This window comes from Cervus canadensis, chromosome 15 (genome assembly GCF_019320065.1).
Source record: "Cervus canadensis isolate Bull #8, Minnesota chromosome 15, ASM1932006v1, whole genome shotgun sequence".
Lineage (NCBI taxonomy): Eukaryota > Metazoa > Chordata > Mammalia > Artiodactyla > Cervidae > Cervus > Cervus canadensis.
In genome coordinates this window covers 56,798,279-56,825,177 of record NC_057400.1, presented here as the reverse complement: position 1 = coordinate 56,825,177, position 26,899 = coordinate 56,798,279, and the positions used below count along the sequence as shown (strand labels likewise).

The following is a 26,899-nucleotide window of genomic DNA, read 5'->3' as shown; positions in this document are numbered from 1 at the left end:
TGAGACGGAAAGAGAAAGCAGGGGCCAGATCATCCAGAGGCTTTGAAAGACATGTTAAGAAGTTTGAGTATTTATCATGGGCAAGGGGGAATCAGTAGTCAAGTTATCAATGAGGGAGAAGAAGGAGTTATACTTTAGAAAGATCACACTGGCTGCAGAACAGAGACTAGATCAGTAATGATAACTGAACATTTAATTGAAAGTGAGATTTAGTCCTGGTTTCTCAGACTCCAAAGCCCAGCCTCTGAATCCTGCCCTATGCTGTCTCCAGTGTCTGGAGTGGGATGCAACAATGGTGGGGAGGTTGGAATCCAGGTCAAATTGATAACTTCATTCAGATTTTCTCAAATCTCTTCATGGGCTTCCCAGGTGGCACAGTGGTAAAGAATCCACCTACCAATGCAGGAGCAGCAGATGTGGGTTCGATCCCTGGTAACCCACTCCAGTCTTTTTGCCTGGGAAATCCCATGGACAGAGAAGCCTGACCGGCTACCATCCATGGGGTCCCAAAGAGTCGGACATGACTGAGCGACCGAACATGGCATGGAAAGCTTAAATTCCTGAAATTTACGTTTCTACAGCTGCCTAGAATTCTCTTCCCCCAGGTCACGTCTTCTATGTATTTCCTATTTATTCTCCAGCATCTAACTGAGATGACTGTATCTTGGACATCCTTTCATGAGCTCCCTGTCTGGGTTGGGTGTCTCCAGTGTAGTAGTGTAGTGGGGTAGTGTCTTAGCTACCCCAATGCTAACCACCCTCTGGCTATCTTCAGTTTCTGATACATTGTTTCTGAGCTTTGAGGTACCTTCCTTGGGAAAGTAGACAGTCCAGAACTTCTTTAGTTCTCCTCCTATAAAGTAAAACACCACCAGCCTTGGTTCTGTGACTAGCAGAGGAGAAATGATTTAAAGGTATCAATATATGTATTAACATTATGATTGGGTTAGGACTGATGTTATAAAGTTTTGCCTTTTGCTATGCTTCTTTCCTTCTTGATTTCAGAATGCTGAACAACAGATTTGTAAACACACAGTTTTATGAAGAAATTATCTCAGTATTCTATTATTAACATCAGTAGTACTGAACAAACTGAAAGGCTCACTACAGAAAAAAAAATCATTTATTGCCCATCCATTGTTACAAAGTCAACATATTATATTAGATAGTTAAAAGATGATGGTCGATTCCTACCCCAAATTATAGTGCTGAATTTGGCATGGATTGCTCTTATTCTGCTCTTAGCTCTGGACCGAAAGTCAAATTCTGGGGAAGCAAAAGGAGTCAACATATTTACACCATTTTAAAAGTTGGTTCATAAGACATATGCAAAAGTATAATAAAACATGATGAATCTTCCCAATAAAACATGATAGAGTAAATGCCCACCACCCAATTTAAGAGAAAGAAGTCAATCATTACTTCTGAATCCTTGTATTGATCTTCCTTAATTCAGTCTCCTTTATTCCCCACACAGAGGTAAACCACTATCCTAAGTTGAATTTAACAATTTTTTGCTTTTCACTGGGGCTTCCTGGTGGCTTAGTGATAAAAATCTGCCTGCCAATGCAGGAGACATGAGTTCAATCTCTGGGTCGGGAAGATCCCCTGGAGAAGGAAATAGCAACCCAGTCCAGTATTCTTGCCTGGGAAATCCCATGGACAGAGGAGCTTGGCAGGCTACAGTCTATGGGGTTGCAAAAGAGTTGGACATGACTTAACAACTAAACAGTAGTTTCATCATGTAGGTTTGAATCCCTGCCAAATATATTACATTTTTTACATGTTATTACATGTTTTGCACATCTCTGAACTTTATATGAATTGAATTATGCTGTACATCTTCTGTGGCTTGCCTTTTTAAATTCAATGTAAGTTCCTGAATCATGAGCACTTTTAATTCGTTCATTCATTTTCAGTGCTGGTATGTATTCCACTGTGTGAATGTGTCACTTCATCCACTATAGTGTTGATGGACCTTTGCATGATGTTATATGCATAACTACATTCTTAGTCATTCCTGTCCATACGTCCAAGTACACATGTGCAAGAGCTCTTCTAGCATCTGTACCTAGGAGAGTGACCTGCTCAGTCACAGGCTACAAGTATCTTCACCTTTAACTGGAGAATAAAAAGTTCTTGCCCAATCATTGCCCTTTTTCCTTATGAAAAACAGCATATGTAGCAAAAAACAAGTAGTATCTTAAGAATACTTCTTGCTAATACAATACAATAAGCCTGAATATCCCATATCCTTATATCTACAGGCAGACTCTTATCACATCTCTTCCTGATTAGTGATTTACAGTCAATTTACATTATCCTCATCACTTACAGTCCATTCCAATATAAGCAGCCTGCTTGCTCATTTACAAAAAAGAACAATTTGGGCTCTTGAGCAGAAATGCAACAGTTAGTTCTAAGGGGTTGAACATAAAAATTTCATGCCCTGATCCAGCAGTTAGAGGCAATGATGTCTGAAAACAGTAAACTGTGGTAGGTTAAGCAGTGACCATTTTGTGAAATCACTTTCTTCCCTATGATAAAATAAAGCAAGTATCTAGACCATCATTATTTCTTGGCCTTCCCCCTAAAAGGCTTTCAATCTGCCATACAACTAATACCAATTTTAAATGCAAATCTGGCAATAGATCATGATTTCTACATGTTCTCTTTGAGTGGTGCTGAAATTTAAAATTTCCTTATGTTTCCTTTCTCATGTGGAGGAGGAAAATTGGAAAAGAATTAATTAATGCAGATAGAGGTGAAAGAGAGTGGGAATTCTGCCTAAATAGATTGTCCTACAAATGTATGTGTGTTATGGTGTGTGTATCATGTATCATACTAGGAAAAGAAAATTATTTATCTGCTTAGGCTTCCTCCCTTTTCAAGGATATTTTGCTTCACTGATGGGTGTCAACTGCTTGTGTTAATGATGAATGAAACAGACTCCAGACTGAGTCACCACAGTGCTCTCCCCCAAGAGGCTAAGAAGCACGAACCTTCTCCTTTCAAAGCCTGATGTAAGATGGTATAGATCATAACGTAAAGACCATCAACTCAGATAATTTCTTTCATTAACATAGTATTTTCCTCAAGGTAAAAATATACTAAGACAAAATGGAATTGTTTCACCCTTTCACTAAAGGTAATTCTAGGATTATCTTCGAGGCAGAGGGTACCTTTTAGAACTGTGCCGTCTTCTTGCAAAGGTTTGAGTCCTCTCTTCTTAAGTCTGATACACGGGTCCATAGTTTTTCCCAGTAATTATAATAAGTCATTGTTTATCAGTGGTGGAATATAAGGAAATCATTTTTTAAATATAGGATTAATGGATTATCTCTAGTAGGTATCTCCACTGGAGAAAGCGTGTGCTTTTATATTCTCTACCTTACTGACTTCCCCAAATAATTTGAAGTTGGTTAACAAAAATGATAATTTGCAGAGAGGTTTCATGGGGAATCCTTTTCAAAGCACTTGCTACTTTTTCGTACAGATTTTCTCAATATAAGTTGATTCTGAGCACTGGTGTCTATCCTACGTTTTTCAGTGGCTCACTGGCTAATCCTGGCCATTTGAATGCTCTTCACTGAACGTGAGTAAGGACCCCAATCATTAGAGAGTAGTAAACTGGAATAGAGCTCCCCTAGTGGATTGGCCTTATTTCTGGGGTTTCACATTGTAGTACAGCAACTTGCAGTTAATATAAATATTAGAGATTTCTTTAATTTACAAGTGAGGAAGCAGAGGCTCAGAGAGCTGAAGTGACTTGCCTCAGGCCACGCAGCTTCCTTGAAATCGGGCACAGAACAGCCTGTGGACCTTCTGGTACCTAGTTCACTCCTATCTCCCTAAGTGGCCTCTCAGGGGGACCAGCTACTCAGGGGCTGCCTGGAAAACGGGGTCACCACTCTGTCATTTCTCTCTCCACACAGACGTGAACTTGTGGCCAGCAGACCAACCTTTTTGTCCCATCTGCTCCAGTCACCAGCTGGGTGGTCTTAGGCATACTACTTTTATACATATTGTAGCATATAAAATTCTATATAAATGTTTTGTAAATCATGCTTATAGTTATAGTCATGTAACTATATAAATATTTAAATGTCAGGTGAAGATTTTAATCTGGTTGAGGACTAGGTTTTTGGTTCTGAGGAAGTGCTGGAGGTAGGTCCTTTCTCTAAATGAGAACATCTTTACACGCCACCACAGATGAGCAGATCTTAATCATGGACAAACCAACGTGAATGTCCTCTTCCTCAGAGACACAGTGGGGAAGAGGAAAGTCTCTAGCTAAAGAGAGGAATAAAGCATGATTGTTCATTGGCAGTAAAGAAGAGATGGTGGCAATAATCTGATGACTTGTAGGTCTTCGAGAAAGCCAGGTCTTTACCTGCCCGGCCAGAGAAGAACAATAGCATGTGTTAGCTACAAAGATGTACAAGGCTGGACATATGTTCTGTGGCCCCTGGGGGGATGTTCACCATATACTCTCACATAGGGACTGACCATATGTGACCCTGGCTCTTCACAAGAGTGGCCGGCCAGTTATCCAGGGCCAGGCTACCTATAAACGTTGTTTAGTTGCTAAGTCATGTCCGACCCTTTTGTGACTCCATAATCTGTAGCCTTCCAGGCTCCTCTGTCCATGGGATTCCCCAAGCAAGACTATTGGAGTGGATTCCCATTTCCTTCTCCAGGAGATCCTCCCGACCGAGGGAACAAATCTGCATCTCCTGCATTGCAGGCGGATTCTTTACCACTGAGCAACCAGGGAAGCCCACCTATGCACATAGGAGATGATCAGATTTGGGGAGCTAGCTACACTGACCAGGTCCAAGCAACCCACCAGTCTTTAAAACATACAACAAAAATCCTGTGGCTAATCAGAGAATTTATTCCATCAAGGTTTGCCTTAGCTGTACTGTTAAAGTTGAAACTGTATTTCTAACTTCTTTGCCTTCCCTGTGTGTGTGCTAAGTTGCTTTAGTCACATCTGACTCTTTGCAGCCCCACGGACTGGAGCCTGCCAGGCTCCTCTGTCCATGGCATTCTCCAGGCAAGAATACTGGAGTGGGTTGCCCTGCCCTCCTCCAGGGCATCTTCCCAACCCAGGGATCGAACCCAGGTCTCCTGCTTGGCAAGTGAATTCTTTATCACTAGTGCCACTTGAGAAGCCCTCTTTGTCTTCACTATTTTGAAATCTCAGTTGTGAAACTATCAGCCCTCTTTTTGATAGAATCTACAAAGGGATGTCATTAATGTGATGTAAACCTCCTCCCAGGTGCTGTCAGGCACTCTCTGTGAGGGCTGTGGGGCAAGTAATCATCGTTGTCCACCTGCTGCGTGTTCTCTTTGTGATTGTTTTAAATATTTAATGGAGTTCCCTCCTTGTGGAGAACAGAGCGGCTTAGCCAGTGAGGCACAGTGATTACTTGCCTTCTGTCTGCCTGTTTGAGTTGACTCCTAAGAGTGGTGCCTGCTGGGCTTGATAGCGTGCTTGGTTTTAAGGCCAAACTCTTTGATTTATGTGTGGAAAATTATGACAGAATGGTTACATAAGATAGGTACCAAGCCAGAATCAAATTTCTGGTGTTTAAATTCTATAGTCTTATAAAGATTACTGTATGTTTGTTCTGTTATAAGGTTCTGCAATCCTCAAAAAGAAAAACAGAAAAAAACCTATTAAGTATAACTGATTATATTTACTAACAGTGACTCAAGAAACACTCGTTTCATGGGTTATTATGCTAGTGAGTTTTGTAATCTAATCAGTCATTTGCTCCACGGTGGGGGTATTCAGGCTTGGCTTCTAAAGACATTGACAGGAATATCATGTATGTTAATTTTCTTTTGCTGTGTAACAAATCACTACAAATGTAGAAGCTTAAGGCAAACATCTGTTTATTATCTCACGGTTTCTGGCATGGCATCATTGGTTTCCCTGCTAGAGTCTCATGGGGTGGAAAGCAGGAGCTGGCCAGGTGACATTCTCACTTCGTCGTGGCATTCTTTTCAAAGCCTGTTCAGGTTGTTGGTAGAATTGAGTTCCTTACAGTTTCAGACTGAGGATCCCATTTTCTTACTGACTGCTGACCGAAAGTCTCTACTCGCTCCCTGAGCTTGCCTTCAGGTTCAAGCCACATGGCCCTCTTACAACATGGCAGCTAACTTCTTCAAAGCCAAGGGGAAGAACTCCATTTGGCTCTCACAGAAGCTCACATAATGTCAGGAGTGACTTATGTATTCACAGAGATGGCTGTGCCATCACCTTTGCCTTATAACATGACCTAATCCGGGAAGTGACAGCCCTGTCATATTTACAGGTCCTGCCCGCCCACACTTGAGGAATGGGGATTATACCAGATCTGTACAAAATGGAGAGTGGGCACGTGTGAATCTTAGCAGCCATCTTTAGAATCCTGCCTACCACACCATAATAAAGACTAAACTTGAGTCTATACAAAGTATCCCATGAAATAATCTCTATGTCCTGATATGGAAAAATGTCCACAAGAATAAAAGCAAACATAGAGAAGTAAGTTTAGAATAATATACTTTTAAAAGTATATATAGAATAAATTATGTGGGTATATATATATATATATATATATATTTTTTTTTTTTCTAAAAGACACCTCAAACTTAGCATGTCCAAAACAGAACTCACAATCTTTTTTCTTCCAAGCTTGCTTCCACTTCGCGACACTCAGCTGCTACCACCCAGATCCAGGCCACCATCATCTCTGGACTATTTCATGGATATAACTTCATAATCTATTGCTTGGCTTCCACTCGTTCCCTCCACACCCTGTTCTTAATACATTAGCCAGAGGTTTAAAGTTTTTAAGTATGTTGTATCACAACTCTGCTCACAAACTCTTCATGGTCTCATTTCACTAGAGTAAAATCCAAATTCACAATTCTTTCAGAGCCTTACAATGCCTTACACAACATGTTGCCTAATTATCTATCCCCAGACCTCATTCACACTTCTCCAGCCACACTGGTCTCCTGGTTATTCCTAGAACATGCCACTCACTCAGGGCTTTTGTACTGACTACTCCTCTGCCAAAATACTCTTCCTTCAATATCTGCATGGGTCACATCCTTAGTTTTTATGGTCATTATTCAAATATTATCTGTTAGTAAGGTCTGGCACCCTTGTGTTTCTAATCCCTTTTATCCTGCTCTACTTTTTCCCCATAATTTTAATACCTTCTCACATATAATTTATTTATATATTTTTTATATTGTTTACCATCTGTCTTCTCTCACTAGAATGTGAGCTCAGTAAAGGTAAGAATTTTGTTGGTTTTACTCACTGATGTATCCCTAAAAACTAATAGGCATTATTGTTGAATATTGTTCAGTATTGTTGAACATGTTATCTGTTATTTATTAATAATTATGTATTATTGAATATGTTATAAAAAGATATGTAACATATTAGATATTTTCAGGAAAAGATCCAGAAGAACTTATCCCAAATGGTTAATAGTTGCCATTTCTAGAGATGGCAAGATTATAGCTTTTGATTTTAACTTAAAATTTTCACAAATATATATATTATTTTTATAATCATGCAAAATTATAAAGATGTTTAAAAGCATTAGACCTTTTATATCTTTAGTGAAATTATATTTTATCAGGCTATTGTGAGCCTTCTAAAAACTATAAACTGCCACTCAAAACCGGAATTTAGATAATGCGAGATCTAAGTACACTAACTTGCCTTGCTGTATCTTTGAGGCATTATTTTTCATTGCCCTTGCCAGCACAGAGTTTTGGTTGGATGTTATTCTAAGATCCTTGTCTGAGGCTGTCCCAGCAGCATGTATACAAACCATTTGCAGATGACCTGCCCTTGTATCAGGTGGCTTCTTGAAACACATTGTCTATTTATAAATACATTCACCATGAAACATTTATTCTGGCCTTGCCTTTAGAAGGCATTGTGCTTACGAACTCAACTCGCAATAATTAGTTGCACTTTAGCACATCATCTGTGCAGCTTTCTGGCCTTTTTTTCATACTAGATCAAAAGAACACCTTAAAACAAGCACACTAATGCACAGCCAGCTATTATTTAGTCAATATAAGGTATACTACTCTGTTGCTTAATTTAATATTTCCCTCCATTTGTATAGTTATGGGTAAAGAGTTTTCTGAGCCATTTCATGAAGAATTTGTTTTCTGCCTGCAACAAAAATGAACAATTGTACCCAGCATTTAAACAAGAAAAACGTTCAGCAAGGGGAATGGCAGAAAGTAACTAAGAAGTAGGGCAAGTCTTATGCACGGATGGTTTGGTGGTCCGTGTGTTACAGAGTCAGGAGTGGGGGAAATCCGTCAGCACCCAGCTCTCCTCTGCCATGGGGAATTCATCTCCAGAGCTACTCAGTTAAATCTGAGGTGGCAGGATATTAAGTCTGTCACTCTTCAGTCTCATGCAGTTCTTCCCTGTAAAGTTCTTTCTTTCTTTTTTTTGTATTAAAGCCTGTTATAGACAAGTCAATAATTCTTCCCCTTGCTATGTAGCACTTAAGGATAATGGGGCTTCAGGCTCTGAGATCCTTTGACTTAGAGCATTAAAGCTCCTTTCACCTGCCAGATCTTCACAGCAAAGCACTGCTGCAATCTGGGATGCTGAGTGCTAGCCCGGCAGGACAGCTCCTTTTTCATTCTTTATGACGCCTTCTGGTCTATCAGTTATGCTTCTGTTACAAAAGGAAATGTGCAAAAATGGAAGCATTAAGAGACAGGGCTCTGCCAAGGTGTATTTGCTCCCAGTAATCTCTCAGTTGCTGATACTTGGTGTAAACCAGTTCGAGAGCCTTTTCAGAGAGTAGGGTTTGGTAGGGAAGACTGGATAATAGATACTGGATTTCCAGATGACTAGGAGGGCAAGCAGAGTCAGCAAGATTACTGAGACTTCAATAAGGTATCCAATGGGGAAGCTGTAAGTATAAGTCCCATAGTTCTAAGTCAAACAGACTTTGCTGCATCAGTGGTGGATATGATGCCTCTGCTTTAAGCCCAAATGTTGGTTATTTTTGAGGAGTGCTTTTGTCAGAAATTTAAGGAATCATTTGTTGGCAGTGTTCTAGAAGCCTACATGCAGATGAGGTTGGCGTAAAGAAATGTCCCTTTGTTCCAGAGAAGTCAGGGGACAGACTCAGAACATCTCCCTCACTTCTCCTAGAGCCAGAATTTCCCACTGGTAGATTGGCATTTGAGGGGTAAAATATTACCTTAGATTACTGTTAAAGTTGCACATATCCTTCTAGGGAAAGAAAACACATTATACAGTAATGAATAATATTATGTTATCACCAATTCTTTTAATATTGCCTTTGAGTGCCTTTGAGAGTCTGGAAAATATGACTATATTTTGATGGCTCCATGAGGTAAACAGTCTTAAATTATACCCATTAACTGGAAAGACCCAGTGAGGACAGAGACTAAGCAAAAATTTTGGTGTATACATCTTTAATTGGAAAGAACTAGGCACCCCTAGATAATATATTTATTTTAATGCTAGCCTCCTGGAAAGGCTACTTAGTCTCACATGGCCTAACATTTGAGATTCTAATGGTGTAAATTTTAATCTCAGAATGATGGAGCAGGGACCCTGTGGAACAATGGAGCAAATATTTCTGGAAAGGTGTTTTCTTTCAATACTAGTAATATTGACTAGTAATATTGTTTTGATGACAAAACATCTTACACAGTTTGAAGCCCTTTCACACACATATTCTTATAAAATGACCTGGAAAATAAGAAAAAGCAGAATGAAGAAATGATGAGAAGGTGCTCTAATGCCAGCATCTGGAGATAACTAGTGTTAATAGTTCGGTGTGCAAAAGGTAAACATTGATGAGAAAATTGAGGCATGAAGAGTTCTGGGGACGTGGTCGGGATTGAGAGGCCAACAGATATTTTTGAGCTCATTGACTGATGCGATCTGCAGACTTGGGTTACCTGATGCACAAAGATGATTCCTCCATTCTTTCTTCTTCCTCCTTACACTGTTTGGCATTCATTTTTCAAGGTCTTGTGCTTCTATGAGGGTTTCATCTCCCATCTCCTTCTCTTGCAATCCCTACGAGGGATTACCAGGCACTCCCAGGCCTTCCTGTCTCATGTAGTCATATCAGTTCAGTTCAGTTCAGTCGCTTAGTCATGTCCGACTCTTTGCGACCCCATGGACTGCAGCACACCAGGGTTCCCTGTCCATCACCAACTCCCGGAGCTGTAGTCAATATAACCTAACCTAAATTAGCTTAACTTTCCAGAAACAATGGCCATAGCCACAAACAGACAACCAGAGAATTGCTTTAATGATCTTAGAATCAGAAAACTCACTCTCGTCACACTCTGTCATCCTTTTTCCTTCCCCTCTCCCGTCTTGTCGGGCTCATCAGCCAGCAAATCATCACCACCCCTTCTCTCTGCTCTCATAGCCAGTGAGTGCTGTCCCACTTCTCTCCTTCAGCCACGGTGGGAGAGACTAGAAACATTCTCAGCGTTCTCAGTCACCTCTCCCCTCCTCCTGGGCTCAGCCCACGCGGGACTCTAGCTCTGCTCACTCAGTGTGGCCTTCCTCTCCTCCAGAACTCACTGCTTAACTTCTGTTCCTAATCCCATTCCTTCTTCCCTTGACTGTCTTTGCCTTCAGCTATCCTTCTGTGTCACTAAAGCCAGTAGCCCATTTTCAGCACTTATCCTATTTGACTGTTCTGCACCATTGGACACCATTGTTCCCCTTTAGCTCTATTTAGAAAATAACCATGTCTCTTCTATACAGGTAATTCATTATCTCAAATTTAGAATATAGAAACAGTAGTTAAAAAAACTCCCATAGGCAGAGTTCTTTCACGGCATATACATATATCAAATCATCATGTTGTACACTTTAAATAAGTTACAGTTTTGTCAATTATACCTCAATAGAGCTAGAAGGAAAAAGGATCAGTGATTGCCAGAGGGATGGGTAGATGACTAGGTGGCATACAGAGGACTTTTAGGGCAGTGAAGCTACACCGTATGATCCTATAATGGTAGATATGTGACATTATAAAGTTGTTAAAACATAGAATGTACAGCATCGATCGTGAACGCTAATGTAAACTATGGAATTTGAGTAATAATGATGAATCAGTGTGGGTTCATCAGTTGCAACAAATGTACCACTCTGGTGAGTGATGTTGATAGTGAGAGGTGTGTCACTATGTGTATGTGTGGTAGTGGAAGGTATTTGGGAACTCTGTATTTGGTCTCATTAGTTATGAACCTATTTGTTGTTTTGTTTTTTTTAAATAAAGCCTATTTTAAAAGCAAAGAAACAAACACTTCTGTAGACAAATAATTCAAGGGGAACTATTAAGCTTATAATTTTTCCAGGATTTTCCAATGTGCATAATATGTATTTGTACACCCACAGGTACTAAGACCAGTAGCACTTAATATATTAAATTTTGCCCTGTTTATAAATATTCTTCTACAGCATGATTTTAATTAGATGGATAATATTCCACTGTGCTGTGATTTACTTAATCAGCTTCCTTCAGTGTAATGTTCAGGTTGTATCCAGTACATCATTAGTATAAATAATGCTATGGCTTGATTTCTTTGGGATGTACATTGTGATGTTTTAACTGGAAAGAGACAGGCAAGTATATACATTAAAATTATGTCTTTTTAAAAGTTACTTTTAAATGCCTGTTATGAAGAGTGGTAAGCCATATGTCTGAAATGGGTAGATAATATTTAATTTTAATTAATTACTTTCATATGTCCTAGGCTGACCAGATATCTGGTTTTCACATAAGATCGGTTCTCTGCGTCCCTATTTGGAATAGCAACCACCAAATAATTGGTAAGACATTACCTAAATTGTCAAACTTCTTTTGTTAGAACAAAAATGCAATTTACTTTAAAGTATATCTATCGTTTTTTTGAATGTACCCCTTTTCATGTCCAGGACTCATCAACTTATGTTTCATAGTCTTGTGTAATCTCACAAGTGAAGACTCCTGATGAATCAACATTAAGCAGGACAATGCACAAATATTTATTCCTTTAAATAAGATCCAATCATTTTGAAGTTGGTAGGGATTTCAGAAAGCAGCTAACTGAACTCTTTTATCTTACTCTGTGGAAATTGAGGCCCAAAGAGAGAGAAAAGATTTGAATAAGGTCACAAAGTGAGTTATTAGCAGAATCCCAAATAAAACTCAGGCTTCTTAATCCTAGTACATCTATATGTTTTTACACATGGGACAAATGCAAAGGAAGTATTGTTAGACATAGACTGAAATGTGTCTTTCTGCCTCGATGGTTCCAAAATAGGTTACACTTTCCCCTGAATATGGAAATTGTGGGCCAGAGCAGTTTCCAATTTTTCTGTCCCTCCCTGCTCCTTTCCTTTCCCTCGAAAATTCATTCAGGAAAATCTCAAACCTAAAATTAAGCAAGAAGGGGTCAGTAGTTAAAGTCAAGAAGTGGGAAGACAGTAGTTGTTTAAACATAATGAAAATGTGTCTTTCTTCTAACAGATGTAAGATAACTAATACATTTGGGAACTAATATAAATTTGTCTCTTTGCTTCACCCTAAGGCTGCCTCTTAAACTCTAAGATATTGGACTTTCCAAAGGATTTAGTTTTCTATAAATATTAACACTTGAATTCTAAGAGAATTTTTTCATCAGTTTTCTTAATTTGCAGAAAATATTAGTATTTTTAACATAAAGTATATTCTAAGATTTGAGAATTTGAATCTCTAGAGCAAAGCATTAAATTACATCATGTGTCAAGTTTTAAATATATTTAAGGTTTGCTTGTTTATTTTGGCTGTGCTGTAGCATGCTGGATCTTAGTTCCCATATGAGGGAACCCCTTCCCTCTGCAGTGGAAGCATGGAATCCTAACCACTGGACCACCTTGGGAAGCCCCATAATATATTTAATGAGAAGAGAAATTCCATGAGAAACAGCTTGCATTATCTGTAGATGTCCAACGGCAATCTCACATGCAGTCTTACATTTCATTCTTAAGTATAAATATCTATTTTCTTTCACAGCTAAGACTGTAGTTTGCCTGTTACACACTAAAAGCTTTGTATTTTATTATACATGTCTTCTACCATATGATGGCATAGCTCCCTGATGGGAAGTTAGGTGTTTTTAAAAAATAAAAGCATTTAGAATTACAGTTATATATGTGTGTGTGTGTGTGTGTGTGTGTGTGTGTGTTAGGGACACAAAGGAATGTTTTCAAGATTGTTGAATTTTTCTAGTTAAACTTGTTTTCTTTGATAGTACCATGATCCCTGGGTCATGCCCAAAACATCTAGTATAATTCTGGACATGAACTTTGGAAAGAAGACCCACATAAGTTAAATTTTGTAAAACTAGTTTAGCCCCATTGGTAGCAGGCAACAAAACTAGCCTTCCTTTGAAAGTTAACTGGATCATAATTCTTAACATTTCTTGAATGTTCTCTCCATGTGGAGCAATATGCTTTACAAACATTATTCAAATGTTATTTTGTTTAATCTTCATAACCCACTGAGATAGTTAACATTTTAATCCTCATTTTACCAATGAAGAAATTCAGTGTTAAGTTAGGTAATGTGCTCACAGTAACACTACTAACAATGGAGTTGAAATTCAAACCAAGGCTGTTTAACTCCAGAGCCTATGTTCTTAATCACTATGCCATGCTGCCTCATTCAAGCACTACGCTTCAGAGAACTGAAAACATTTTAATTATATTTTTTTAAAACTTGTATATTTATATAGTTATATATGGCTTCCCAGGAGGTACAGTGGTAAAGAATCTGCCTGCCAATGCAGGAGGTGCAAGAGATGTGGGTTTGATCCCTGGGTCAGGAAGGTCCCCTGGAGAAGGAAATGGCAACTCACTCCAGTATTCTTGCCTGGAAAATTCCACAGACAAAGGAGTCTGGCAGGCTACAGTCCATGGGGCCACAAAGAGTCGGACACAACTGAGCACACACACACACACACACACACACACATGCATATATATGTATATATGTGTACACCATGATATATCAATTATTGTACACAGTCATCTTGAAAACCATTTTTTGGGAATCTGGTTAATACCTGGTAGAACTCCAGGCTTCAGTGAGACATGGTCTGGATATCAGAGCTGGAAAATGGACTGCATCCCTGTACATCTCATATCTGTTCTCACAGAGGCAGCAGGTGTTAGAGCAACCTGGGATTAAGCTGAGTGTCTGCACTTAAAGGAGGCTAGAGTCATCTTGAGAAGGAAATGGCAACCCACTCCAGTACTCTTGCCTGGAAAATCCCATGGACGGAGGAGACTGGTAGGCTACAGTCCATGGGGTCGCAAAGAGTCGGACATGACTGAGCGACTTCACTTTCAGAGTCATCTTACTGTCTGTAGGAACACGATGTCCAGTGTCAAAAAATGACCACATCTCCCAACCTCTTCTCACAGGAGTGGCTCAAGTGTTAAATAGACTCGATGGAAAACCTTTCGATGATGATGATCAACGACTTTTCGAGGTAAGAAAATAAATGTCTGAACCAGGGATTATAGCTGAGTCAGTAGTAGTCTCCTGGTTACAGCTTGCCCACACCAGGAAGGATAAATAATTATTAATGGATAATTTTTAATCATTATACTTTGACAGCATGATGAAATTTAAAGGAAGATTTAAAGAATGTATCAGTGTTTAGGTAAGATTTGATTCTCTTGTTCATGAATCAGGTTTTTTTTTTTATCCTAATTGATTGCTTTTTATGGAACTGAATTGCCTTCTTCTTCTCTCTGAAGTGTAAATCATCTTATCTTTTTCTTGTTCGTGTGTGTTCAGCCTTGAGACCTCTAACCAGGTGCACTGCCATCCCCTGTCTTCTGTTCCCAGGCTTCCATTTATTTACTCCCGTCTGCCCTCAGCTGGAGAGGCTAGCCTTGAACAGGCTTCCTGGTAGACTTTGCACCAGGAGCCAACATGAGAACCCCATGATTATTTTTCTCTAGCTGAGAATATGTCAGAACTTCTTTACTAACTGGTTCAAAATCTGAATCCTCCTCCGTCCCCTTAACATTTACCTTATGGATACAATCACTTGGTTTCTTTACCAAACTCTTTTATACCCTAGCTTTTGAAAGAGGTTGCTTTTGGTTAAATGGAATGAAATGACCAAAATCAGTTCACAACCTAAATAAAGTAAGAACACGTTTAAGTGGACTATATGTTTCTAAATGTATAAAGTTATTTCTTCACAATAACATTAAATTAATAATTTTTCTCTTGTGCAGTGTGAGAGATAAAGCTGTTACATGACAATAGTAATTAAGAATTTTATTGTACATATTTCCCTAAGGCCTACCTCTGTGTACAATAAAATTATATTTTCAGGCCCATTCCTGATGCCTGTCTGCTTTTATATTAGATTATGCCAATGAGTTATTACACTTTTTAATTAGTGAACTCTCTCTTTCCTAGGCTTTTGTCATCTTTTGTGGCCTTGGCATCAACAATACAATTATGTATGATCAAGTGAAGAAGTCATGGGCCAAGCAGTCTGTGGCTCTTGATGTAAGTGCAATATATTTATGTCAGAATTTATGCTAAAAGCTCTAATCTTTGAGCGGAAAAAGTCCTTGTTATAGAGTTTAGCTTTTCAATTTTTAATTATTTATTTATGGGGTCAAATTTTAGTGTCATAGATTTGAATTTGATGAAAGCTACAAACCCTCTCTAGAAAAATATACATGTGCGCATAGTTTTACATATAATTTCAGGGATTATAATTCAGGTATAATCACAGATCCCCTGCAGCCCAACCATATATGTTGTATAACGCATGAATGGTCAGTTGTATCTGACTCTTGGCGACCCCATAGACTGTAGCTCACCAAGCTCCTCTGTCCATGGAATTTTCCAGGTAAGAATATTGGAGTTCATTGACATTTCCTACTTTTTACCTTTTCTTTACCATTGCGTCACCTGTGTACAGTTATTATAAGCACAGATTTAAAATTTTAGGTTTACTAAAAGGGATGATCCAGAATTAATTTGTCAGGATTTAAAATGTATTAAGAATGTATTTTGAATATGTATAGATAATGTGGAAATTCACAACTTTTATTACTGTAAGAAAAAAACTCCACTGTGATAATGTGTGATGCAGATGGGGGAAACTGATCTTGTCGCCATGCAAGCCCCTCCCCGCTCCCCGCACAGACATGAGCATCCTGCTGAGAACTCAGCCCTGTTTCCTGGGCCTGTACTCCATCTCCTCTAAGACCCACTAAGTTCTAAAAGTATAGCTCTACCTTCTCTAGTTGTTTTAGGTGTAGAGTTAGGTTATTTATTTGACTTTTTTCTTGTTTCTTGAGGTAAGCCTGTGATGCTATGAACCTTCCCCTTAGCACTGCTTTTACAGTGTCCCATAGGTTTTGGGTTGTTGTGTTTTCATTTTCATTCATTTCTATGCATATTTTGATTTCTTTTTTGATTTCTTCTATGATTTGTTGGTTATTCAGAAGCATGTTATTTAGCCTCCATATGTTTGAATTTTTAATAGTTTTTTTCCTGTAATTGAGATCTAATCTTACTGCATTGTGGTCAGAAAGGATGACTGGAATGATTTCAGTTTTTTTGAATTTACCAAGGCTAGATTTATGGCCCAGGATGTGATCTATTCTGGAGAAGGTTCCATGTGCACTGTGAAATTGATTGTTTTGGGGTGAAATGTCCTACAGATATCAATTATGTCTAGCTGGTCCATTGTGTCATTTAAAGTTTGTGTTTCCTTGTTAATTTTCTGTTTAGTTGATCTATCCATAGGTGTGAGTGGGGTATTAAAGTCACCCACTATTATTGTGTTATTGTTAATTTCCCCTTTCATACTTGTTAGCAATTGCCTTACACGTTGCGGTGCTCCTATGTTGGGTGCATATATATTTATAATTGTTATATCTTCTTCTTGGATTGAACCTTTGGTCATTATGTAGTGTTCTTCTTTGTCTCTTTTCACAGCCTTTATCTTAAAGTCTATTTTATCTGATATGAGTATTGTGACTCCTGCTTTCTTTTTGTCTCCGTTTGCATGAAATATTTTTTTCCAGCCCTTCACTTTCAGTCTGTATGTGTCCCTTGTTTTGAGGTGGGTCTCTTGTAGACAGCATATATAGGGGTCTTATTTTGTATCCATTCAGCCCATCTTTGTCTTTTGATTGGGGCATTCAACCCATTTACGTTTAAGGTAGTTATTGATAAGTATGGTCCCGTTGCCATTTGCTTTGTTGTTTTGGGTTCACGGTCATACAGCCTTTCTGTGTTTCCTGTCTAGAGAAGATCCTTTAGCATTTGTTGAAGAGCTGGTTTGGTGGTGCTGAATTCTCTCAGCTTTTGCTTGTCTGTAAAGCTTTTGAATTCTGTTTGCAGACGACATGATCCTCTACATAGAAAACCCTAAAGACTCAACCAGAAAATTACTAGAGCTAATGAATATAGTAAAGTTGCAGGATATAAAATTAACACACAGAAATCCCTTGCATTCATATACACTAACAATGAGAAAACAGAAAGAGAAATTAAGGAAACAATACCATTCACCATTGCAACAAAAAGAATAAAATACTTAGGAGTATATCTACCTAAAGAAAACAAAAGACCTATACATAGAAAACTATAAACACTGATGAAAGAAATCAAAGAGGACACAAACAGATGGAGAAACATACCGTGTTCATGGATTGGAAGAATCAATATTGTCAAAATGGCTATTCTACCCAAAGCAATCTATAGATTCAATGCAATCCCTATTAAGCTACCAACGGTATTTTTCACAGAACTAGACCAAAGAATTTCACAATTTGTATGGAAATACAAAAAACCTTGAAAAGCTAAAGCAATCTTGAGAAAGAAGAATGGAATTGGAGGAATCAACCTGCCTGACTTCAGGCTCTACTACAAAGCCACAGTCATCAAGACAGTATGGTACTGGCACAAAGACAGAAATATAGATCAATGGAACAAAATAGAAAGCCCAGAGATAAATCCACATACCTATGAACACATTATCTTTGACAAAGGAGGCAAGAATATACAATGGAAAAAAGACAACCTCTTTAATAAGTGATGCTGGGAAAACTGGTCAATCACTTGTAAAAGAATGAAACTAGAACACTGTCTAACACCATACACAAAAATAAACTCAAAATGGATTAAAGATCTAACTGTAAGACCAGAAACTATAAAACTCCTAGAGGAGAACATAGGCAAAACACTCTCTGACATAAATCACAGCAAGATCCTCTATGACCCACCTCCCAGAATATTGGAAATAAAAACAAAAATAAACAAATGGGACCTAATGAAACTTAAAAGCTTTTGCACAACAAAGGAAACTATAAGCAAAGTGAAAAAACGCTCTTCAGAATGGGAGCAAATAATAGCAAACAAAGCAACAGACAAAGGATTAATCTCAAAAATATACAAGCAGCTCCTGCAGCTCAATTCCAGAAAAATAAATGACCCAATCAAAAAAATGGGCCAAAGAACTAAACAGACATTTCTCCAAAGAAGAAATACAGATGGCTAACAAACACATGAAAAGATGCTCAACATCACTCATTATCAGAGAAATGCAAATCAAAACCACAATGAGGTACCACTACACACCAGTCAGAATGGCTACTACCCAAAAGTCTACAAGCAATAAATGCTGGAGAGGGTGTGGAGAAAAGGGAACCCTCTTACACTGTTGGTGGGAATGCAAACTAGTACAGCCACTATGGAGAACAGTGTGGAGATTTCTTAAAAAACTGGAAATAGAACTGCCATATGACCCAGCAATCCCACTCCTGGGCATACACACCAAGGAAACCAGATCTGAAAGAGACACGTGTACCCCAATGTTCATCACAGCACTGTTTATAATAGCCAGGACATGGAAGCAACCTAGATGCCCATGAGTGGATGAATGGATAAGAAAGCTATGGTACATATACACAATGGAATATTACTCAGCCATTAAAAAGAATACATTTGAATCAGTTCTAATGAGGTGGATGAAACTGGAGCCCATTATACAGAGTGAAGTAAGCCAGAAAGATAAAGAACATTACAGCATACTAACACATATATGTGGAATTTAGAAAGATGGTAACGATAACCCTATATGCAGGACAGAGAAAGAGACACAGATGTATAGAACAGACTTTTGGACTCTGTGGGAGAAGGTGAGGGTGGGATGATCTGAGAGAATAGCATTGAAACAAGTATACTATCAAGGGTGAAACAGATCGCCAGCCCAGGTTGGATGCATGAGACAAGTGCTCAGGGCTGGTGCACTGAGAAGACCCAGAGGGATGGGATGGGGAGGGAGGTGGGGGGGGGCGGGGATCAGGATGGGGAACACATGTAAATCCATGGCTGATTCACGTCAATGTATGGCAAAAACCACTACAATACTGTAAAGTAATTAGCCTCCAACTAATAAAAATAAATGAAAGAAAATAAAATAAAAGTATAGCTCTAGTCTCCCCTGAATCCCAGCTTGTTTAGACCCAATTCATATTTTTTTCCAACTTCTCTTCTATAGCTATTAGCAAAGATTTTATTTATATCTATGAAATAAGTTTGGCTTCCCTGGTGGCTCATATAATAAAGAATATGCTTGCAATGTAGGAGACCCAGATTTGATCTCTAGGTTGGGAAGATCCCCTGGAGAAGGAAATGGCAACCCACTCCAAAATTCTTGCCTGGAGAATTCCATGGACAGAGGAGACTGGTGGGCTATACAGTCCTGGGGTCGCAAGAGTCAGACACGACTGAGCGACTAACCCACATGGAATAAGTAGAGCAGATAAAATGTCAGTGTCTAGATAACATACGGTACAGTATGATATAAGACACGTACAATCTTCAAAATATTCCATGTATCAAGTGAGGCATTGTTAGGAAGGGAAAACCAAGGAAGAGGGTAAATAGGGGAATCAGTGATACCTGCAGAATTCTGGTTTAAGGTTTAGAAGACTTAAAATTAATAGCCAACCATCTATGTGGGGCTTCCCTGGTACCTCAGCTGGTAAAGCAGGAGTCCCCCAGGTCAATTCCTGGGTTGGGAAGATCCCCTGGAGAAGCGAAAGGCTACCCACTCCAGTATTCTTGCCTAGAGAATCCCCATGGACATAGGAGCCTGGCAGGCTACAGTCCATGGGGTCTCAAAGAGTCAGACACTAAGTGAAGCATGACCATCTACATACTTTTCCCTTCCTAACCAGACCTTGACATCTGGAAGCAACAGGGATCTGTGTCTTTTTTTCTTTTACAACCATATTTTCAGAGTCTAGCAGGGTACTTTGGTATTTATTGAACAGTTTTGGATGAATAGATGAAGGGGAAAAAGAAGGAGGAAGGAAAGAACGGGAGGAAGGGATTTTTTGCTCTCCCTCTGAGATAGTCCAGCTTTGTTTATATGTAACATCTCTCCAGTAAGAAATAAACACAGTATCTACAGGTTGAGTTAATATACAGGTGAACTTTAAACATGCAGCCAGCAAATAAGAATCACTAGTAGAACATTAAGGTCTGTATGCAGAACCATTTTTAAATGCTAGCTCTGTCACCTGCCTCAATGGTAAGAATTAAATGAGATGATATATATGAAGATTTTAGGATGTGGTCAATAAAATTATGGCAATAGTAACAGTTTATTACTTATAATTGTATTTTTATTAGTGAGAAATTATCATGAATTGGAAGAAAGAGCAAAAGACAGGAATTTGGAACAGCAAATGTTGAGTCATGCCTCCTTCACTCTCATTGAATTCGGATCTCTAGAGAGTTACTTCATCCATTGTTTCAGAATTTCTGAGACTATATAAAGGAGGACACACTATAAACTAGCCCCACTTAAACCCTACTTCATATTGCCATGATGGAATTCTCTCTTTCTCTCTCTCTTTCACACACACACACACACACAGAATATCTCATATAAGCTCATTTTCTCACTCCTTGCCTACCTCCTAGTGGCTACTGAAGAGGGCCAAGATAACTGGGTTGAAGCATGAATGGCCATTTACCAATGAAAGCCAGCATTCTCACTGGTTCCACTGCTTTTTAAAAATTGAAATGTAGTTGATTTATAATGTTGTGTAATATACAGAAAAATGATTCAGTTATTTAGATAATCTTTTTCAGATTCTTTTCCTTTATAGGTTATCGTAACTTACTGAATGTAGTTCCTTGTACCATACAGTAGGACCTTGTTCTTTATCTATTTTGTATATAGTAGTGTGTCTATTCCTCCCCCACCCTTTCCCCTTTGGTAATCGTAAGTTTGTTTTCTATATCTGTGAGTTTATTTCTGTTTTGTAAATAAGTTCATTTGTATCGTTTTTAAACGATTCCACATAAAAGTGATATAATACTGTTAGAATAGGCAAGTAGCCAGATACGAGAAGAGAAAGGGGTCATGGACCAAATGGCAGGAAACCATACATCTTGTGAACAACGGGGATCTGTGGGCAGACAAAGAAAAACAGGAACATCCAGACTGACAGGAAACCACACATTTTGGGGTGACAAAGGTCCTGGAGGCAAAGATCTATCTGACTTACTTTGTTTTCACTGGTACCACTTCTTAATTATCTACCTAACAGACCTAGGGAACCCCACAATTCCCATTACCTAGAAAGTACTACTATCATAGTCTCCTTACCCAATAATTGATCATTTGACCCACTTGTTTGTGTGACTCAAATACCTCTTGTCCTTAGACACAAAAATTATTCCTGACACTCCCAAATTTTCAGCCCATCTCTGAGCCTTGTAACAATCTCACCTTTTAGAGGCTGATTTATTTGTGTGGACTTCTGTGTTCCGTGTGCTTTATTTGTGCCAGTGTCAAAAGTGGCATTCCCAGTCAGAATTCTGGTGTTGCCATCTTGGTTTTGTCCCTCCACTCAACCCCTACCCCACCAATCACCAAACTCTGTAATAATCAAGGGGTATCCACCTCCCTCCCTAGCCCAGGAATCCATATGCAAGAATATCTGGAAGGATTTCTTATCTCAGAACTTTATGAAGACAGTATGATGCTTTGAGAGCAACTAAACGCAAACTTTGGAATGAGATCTACATATGCTATAATATACATTAGCTTCTGAATGAATCTGTAGTTTAAAATTATGTATTTGTAAATATTATATGTGAATATGAATAGTGTAATATTTACATAAATATTTAATAGAGTTATGTGTATATATCTATGTACTTATGTCAGTGTAGTTCAATGAGGGATGTAAGGTACTTTGCAGGAAAATTTAGCAAGCCTTTTTAAGGGTAAAATAGCAATAATAACAATAATAGGGAAGAGAGAAAGAGAGAGAGGGAGACCATGAAAGCAAGTGAGAGGCCGTGTAAGCCAGGGGGACAGAACCCTGCTGGGGACAGAACAGCAGTGCTGTTCTTGTACCATCTCCCCCAGGACAGAACCTGGGCTCATCCACTCCCCTTATCCCATCGTGGCCAAGCAAAGGTTCCCACTTGGCTCGGGACAGGTTCCTCTTGTGTTGTCTCATATTTGCTTATTCTCTCCAGTTTTTATTCTTGTCCCAAGATCTGTGTCTGGGTGTGGCTTTCTCCTTTCCCCTAATCTTACTGCACTGTCTTTTTTTTTCAGTTGGTAATGAGAGGGGAAGGAAATAATCTAGGCTCCAGCCCCCAGTGACAGTATCCCCACCCCTACCGCACCTCCCCAGAGGGAGGCGCCAGAGCTCCTGGCCTGGAGCGGTCCTCTGAATACACTCCTTCCTGCTGCCCTTAAGACCTTAAGAAGGCACAATGCTCTCTTCTTTCTTGTAAAAATTCTTTCCCCAGGCACTTTAAATAAAAATACCCTTTTGGTACATCCTCGGGAAGTAAACATTCTGCAAATAAGTTCTCTGGGAAGGCTAATCCTCACAGGTGCTCCCAGAAATGTTCAGAGCTCACTAGAGGTACACTTTTAAGGCAGGGGCCCCCACTCCCATCCATTTTCCCCTGCAGAAGGAGGCTTCAGGCTTTATCCCAGTGAAAGGCAGTGCAGGGAGAAGATTTAAAGCCTTGTCTTTGGCATTAGTCTGGTTAGGATTGAATCCTGGTTTAGTAGCTGTCTATCTTGGACAAGATACTTACCCTTTCAGTCTTAGTTTTTTTCACATATGCTAAGAAAGTTGCTTTGACAGTTAAACAGTTAAATCGAGTAGGATAAAGCTGGAGAAAATAAGCAAATGTGAGACAACACAAGAAGAACGGTCCTGATTTGAGTGGGAAACCTTTGCTTGGCCACTTTGATAGGATAAGGGGAGTGGGTGAGCCCAGGTCCCAGGGGAGATGATACAAGGATAGCACTGCATGGGTTCCGTCCCCCTGGCTTGCACGCCCTCTCACTTACTCTCAGTTAAATAATGCAGGGAAAGTGTTTAAAGAGAACCTTTAGTTACAGTTAGCTATTCTATTACCCAGAGCACTCACTGTCCCTAATCAGCACTGAGTTCTGAGTCTGCTCAGCCCAAGATTTGCTGTAAAACCTTTGACTGAGGGGCTGGGCAAGAGCTGTAATTTTTTGCTTCTTTTATTACAAAGATAATTTCCAGCTTGAAGTGAGAGCTGAAAACAGGCCACTCATTTCCTGATTCCTTGACAGAATTCCCCATGTCAAAAACAGCATGTAAGTCATCCAAATTTGCACATGTCCAAAGGCAAAGCCTCTCCCAAAAGATTTGCCATACTGACAGTTTCAGCTCATTTTAGTTTAATTCACAAACGGTGAAAAATAGAACTATAAGCATACAAAATATTTTCTACTTTTCTGGCCTTTAAAAATGAAGTGACTAACACATTATCTGGATTTTGCTTAACAGGTGAATTATAAACTTTGTTTATAAGCTTTATAAATAGGTAAATTATAAATTAGTTACTTTTCTGATTGCTTTTCTTAATTGTTCATGATTTAGTTATGTAGTTCTATTATTAGACTCTTTTGTTCCTAAATATATAAAATTAATACTCTGAGGCTTTTAGAGAACAGAGATGCTCTTAAAGCTGAATAACAGAACAAAAAGAGGAATTTACCATCATGTTTAATAACTTTACTTCTGTGATCTTCATTTCCATTTTGCATGAGCAGCAGAAATTTCACAAGAAATGTACTGATGTGTGTTTACATTTTCTGACAGTAAGGATCCTATGATAAGAGTGGGAAAGCTTTACCTCTAAGTCTATAGGTAATACAGAGAAAATACAACACAGCTGTAGATATAGGATATTACTTTTTCATTTTGAACATCAAGAATTGTCCTTTGGAGTGTCTTTCATAGAGACTGCGGAAGATCCCCTGAAAGAGGGCAAGGCAACCTACTCCAGTACTCCTGCCTAGAGAATCCCACAGACAAAGGAGCCTGGCGGGGCTGCAGTCCATAGGGTCACAGAGAGTCAGACACGACTAAGCACCGGCAGAAGCACACACCTTTATGATCAAAAGAGGAAAGGAATGAAGGGCAAACAGGAAGTGTGAAAAGGGCATATGCAATCAGGAGCAGCCCCATTGATTCTCCCTCGCAAAAGCCTCTTCCATCCATTTCCTCCTTTCCAATTGCCGCAGCAGTTGGAAAGCCTCTTCCTACTTAGAGGCTTCATTGCCTCCTGACTGAGCAAATGTACTAGCCTTCTATTTGTTCTTCCTAAACCATATTTTAGATTGCATCATTCACCCACTCGCTAACCTTAAATTATTCCCAAATTACCTATCAAAGTACAAACTTCTGGCCTTTGAGGTCCCTGGAAATCAGATACCAAACAAACGTCCTGCCTCTGGCCCTCATTTCTCTTCTCAGAGTATTCTGTGCTAATTACAAAACTCAGCTACATCATAGTCTACAAATCAACCACCTGCTTCTCTGCCCTCTGATTTTTGTTCTAACATCCTCTCCACTTTATTCTGTCCCAGTTATGCCATCTCCCCTCAAAACTGTCCCATCATTCAAAGCTTGATTTACATGTAATCTTCTCTGTGTAAAGCTTCTGATCTCATGGTTATATGTTCCTCTCTTTGCCCTATATTGCAGTTAATGGCGAGTCTGTGTTTTCCTCTGTTAGAACATGTGTCCATCAAAGCATATGATCATGTCTTAGCTACCTTTTATTCCGTTTGATGTTTTATATAAATATAATGGTACTCAATACAAGTATATTGAATAAATGAAGGTGTGCAGCCATGAATTTCTCCATGAGAAATCTCCTAAGCTCCAAGAGGAGATTTCTCTCTAACTGGGTGATTGAAAATGTTAGACTCCTAAGATGCCAGCAGAATGCCATTTGATTCTTTCTCAACCCTCTTCCTTTAAAATTACTCTGCTAAATCAGTCTTCCCTACTCCAGGGTGAACTCTGGTAGATTCTACGGCTCTTCTGACATACTCAGGAGTTATACAGCCCCCCAGCTATTCCCCTTGTTTAGGATAAGAAGCCTGTGGCTAGGAGAGGATCATTTGTTGTTCAGTCGCTAAGTCGTGTCTGACTCTTTGTGACCCCATGGACTGTAGCACGACAGGCTTCCCTATCTCTCACCATCTCCCGGCGTTTGCTCAAACTCATGTCCATTGAGTCCATTGAGTCCATTGATTCGGACATGGAGAGGGTCATGTTACTCTTGTTACTGAGCCTTGTTACTCTTGAGCCTTGTTACTCTTCCTCAGTTCACTTCCTCCCCCAAGACAGATGCAGGGAGGTCAGATGAGAGGGCAAAGCCTTACTTGACAGATGCTGCCCTAATTTGGTTTCAGGGCCCTCTGTATCAGATACCAACATTCTCTTTTTATCATGAGTGGCTTTTATAAATTCTTCAGAGGACTCTTAGGAGTAGCAGCCTCCTAATGGCAGTCCCTGATATGGGTGTGCCTCTCCTGATGACTGGTTATAATCCCCCCTCAGCCCCTGGCTTCCAGGGGCCCATCCACACCCTTCTTCATGGAGATCATCTCATTCTTCCAGGAATTCCTCTTGGTCAAGGCCTATTTTTGTTTCTTATTTTTAACTGTGGTAAAATAGACACAGCATAAAATTTACTATTTTTAGTTATACAGTTCAGTGGCATAAGTACATTCATATTGTTATGCAACCATCACCATCATCCATCACCAGAACTTTTTCATCTTCCCAAAGTGAAAGTCGATGCCCATTAAACATTAACTCCTCATTTTTCCTTGCATGCAGCCCATGGCAACCACCATTCTCCTTTTCATCTACGTATTTCTCTACTCAGGGTACCTCATATAGCAAAATCTTAATTGTCCATATGCAACTGGCTTATTTCACTTATTTTCAAGATTCATCTATGTTGAAGCATATGTCCAAATTTTCTTCCTTTTTAAGGCTGACTAATATTCCACTGGTTATGGTTTTTCCAGTGGTCATGTATGGATGTGAGAGTTGGACTGTGAAGAAAGCTGAGCGCTGAAAAATTGATGCTTTTGAACTGTGGTGTTGGAGAAGACTCTTGAGAGTCCCTTGGACAGCAAGGAGATCCAACCAGTCCATCCTAAAGGAGATTAGTCCTGGGTATTCATTGGAAGGACTGATGCTGAAGCTGAAACTCCAATACTTTGGACACCTCATGCGAAGAGTTGACTCATTGGAAAAGACCCTGATGCTGGGAGGGATTGGGGGCAGGAGGAGAAGGGGATGACAGAGGATGAGATGGCTGGATGGCATCACCGACTCAATGGACATGAGTTTGAGTAAACTCCGGGAGTTGGTGATAGACAGGGAGGCCTGGCGTGCTGCGATTCATGGGGTCGCAAAGAGTCGGACATGACTGAGCAACTGAACTGAACT

The 26,899-nt window shown here is 39.4% G+C and overlaps 1 protein-coding gene across 1 annotated transcript in view; it reads left to right on the top strand.

Moving 5' to 3' along the window:
• Positions 1-26,899, top strand: part of PDE11A (phosphodiesterase 11A) — a 262,481-nt gene that overhangs the window by 61,291 nt on the left and 174,291 nt on the right. Inside the window, exons 5-7 of the mRNA XM_043487864.1 lie at positions 11,806-11,881; positions 14,498-14,565; positions 15,513-15,605. Coding sequence (XP_043343799.1) covers positions 11,806-11,881; positions 14,498-14,565; positions 15,513-15,605 — 237 coding nt within the window. The remainder of the gene's footprint in view (positions 1-11,805; positions 11,882-14,497; positions 14,566-15,512; positions 15,606-26,899) is intronic.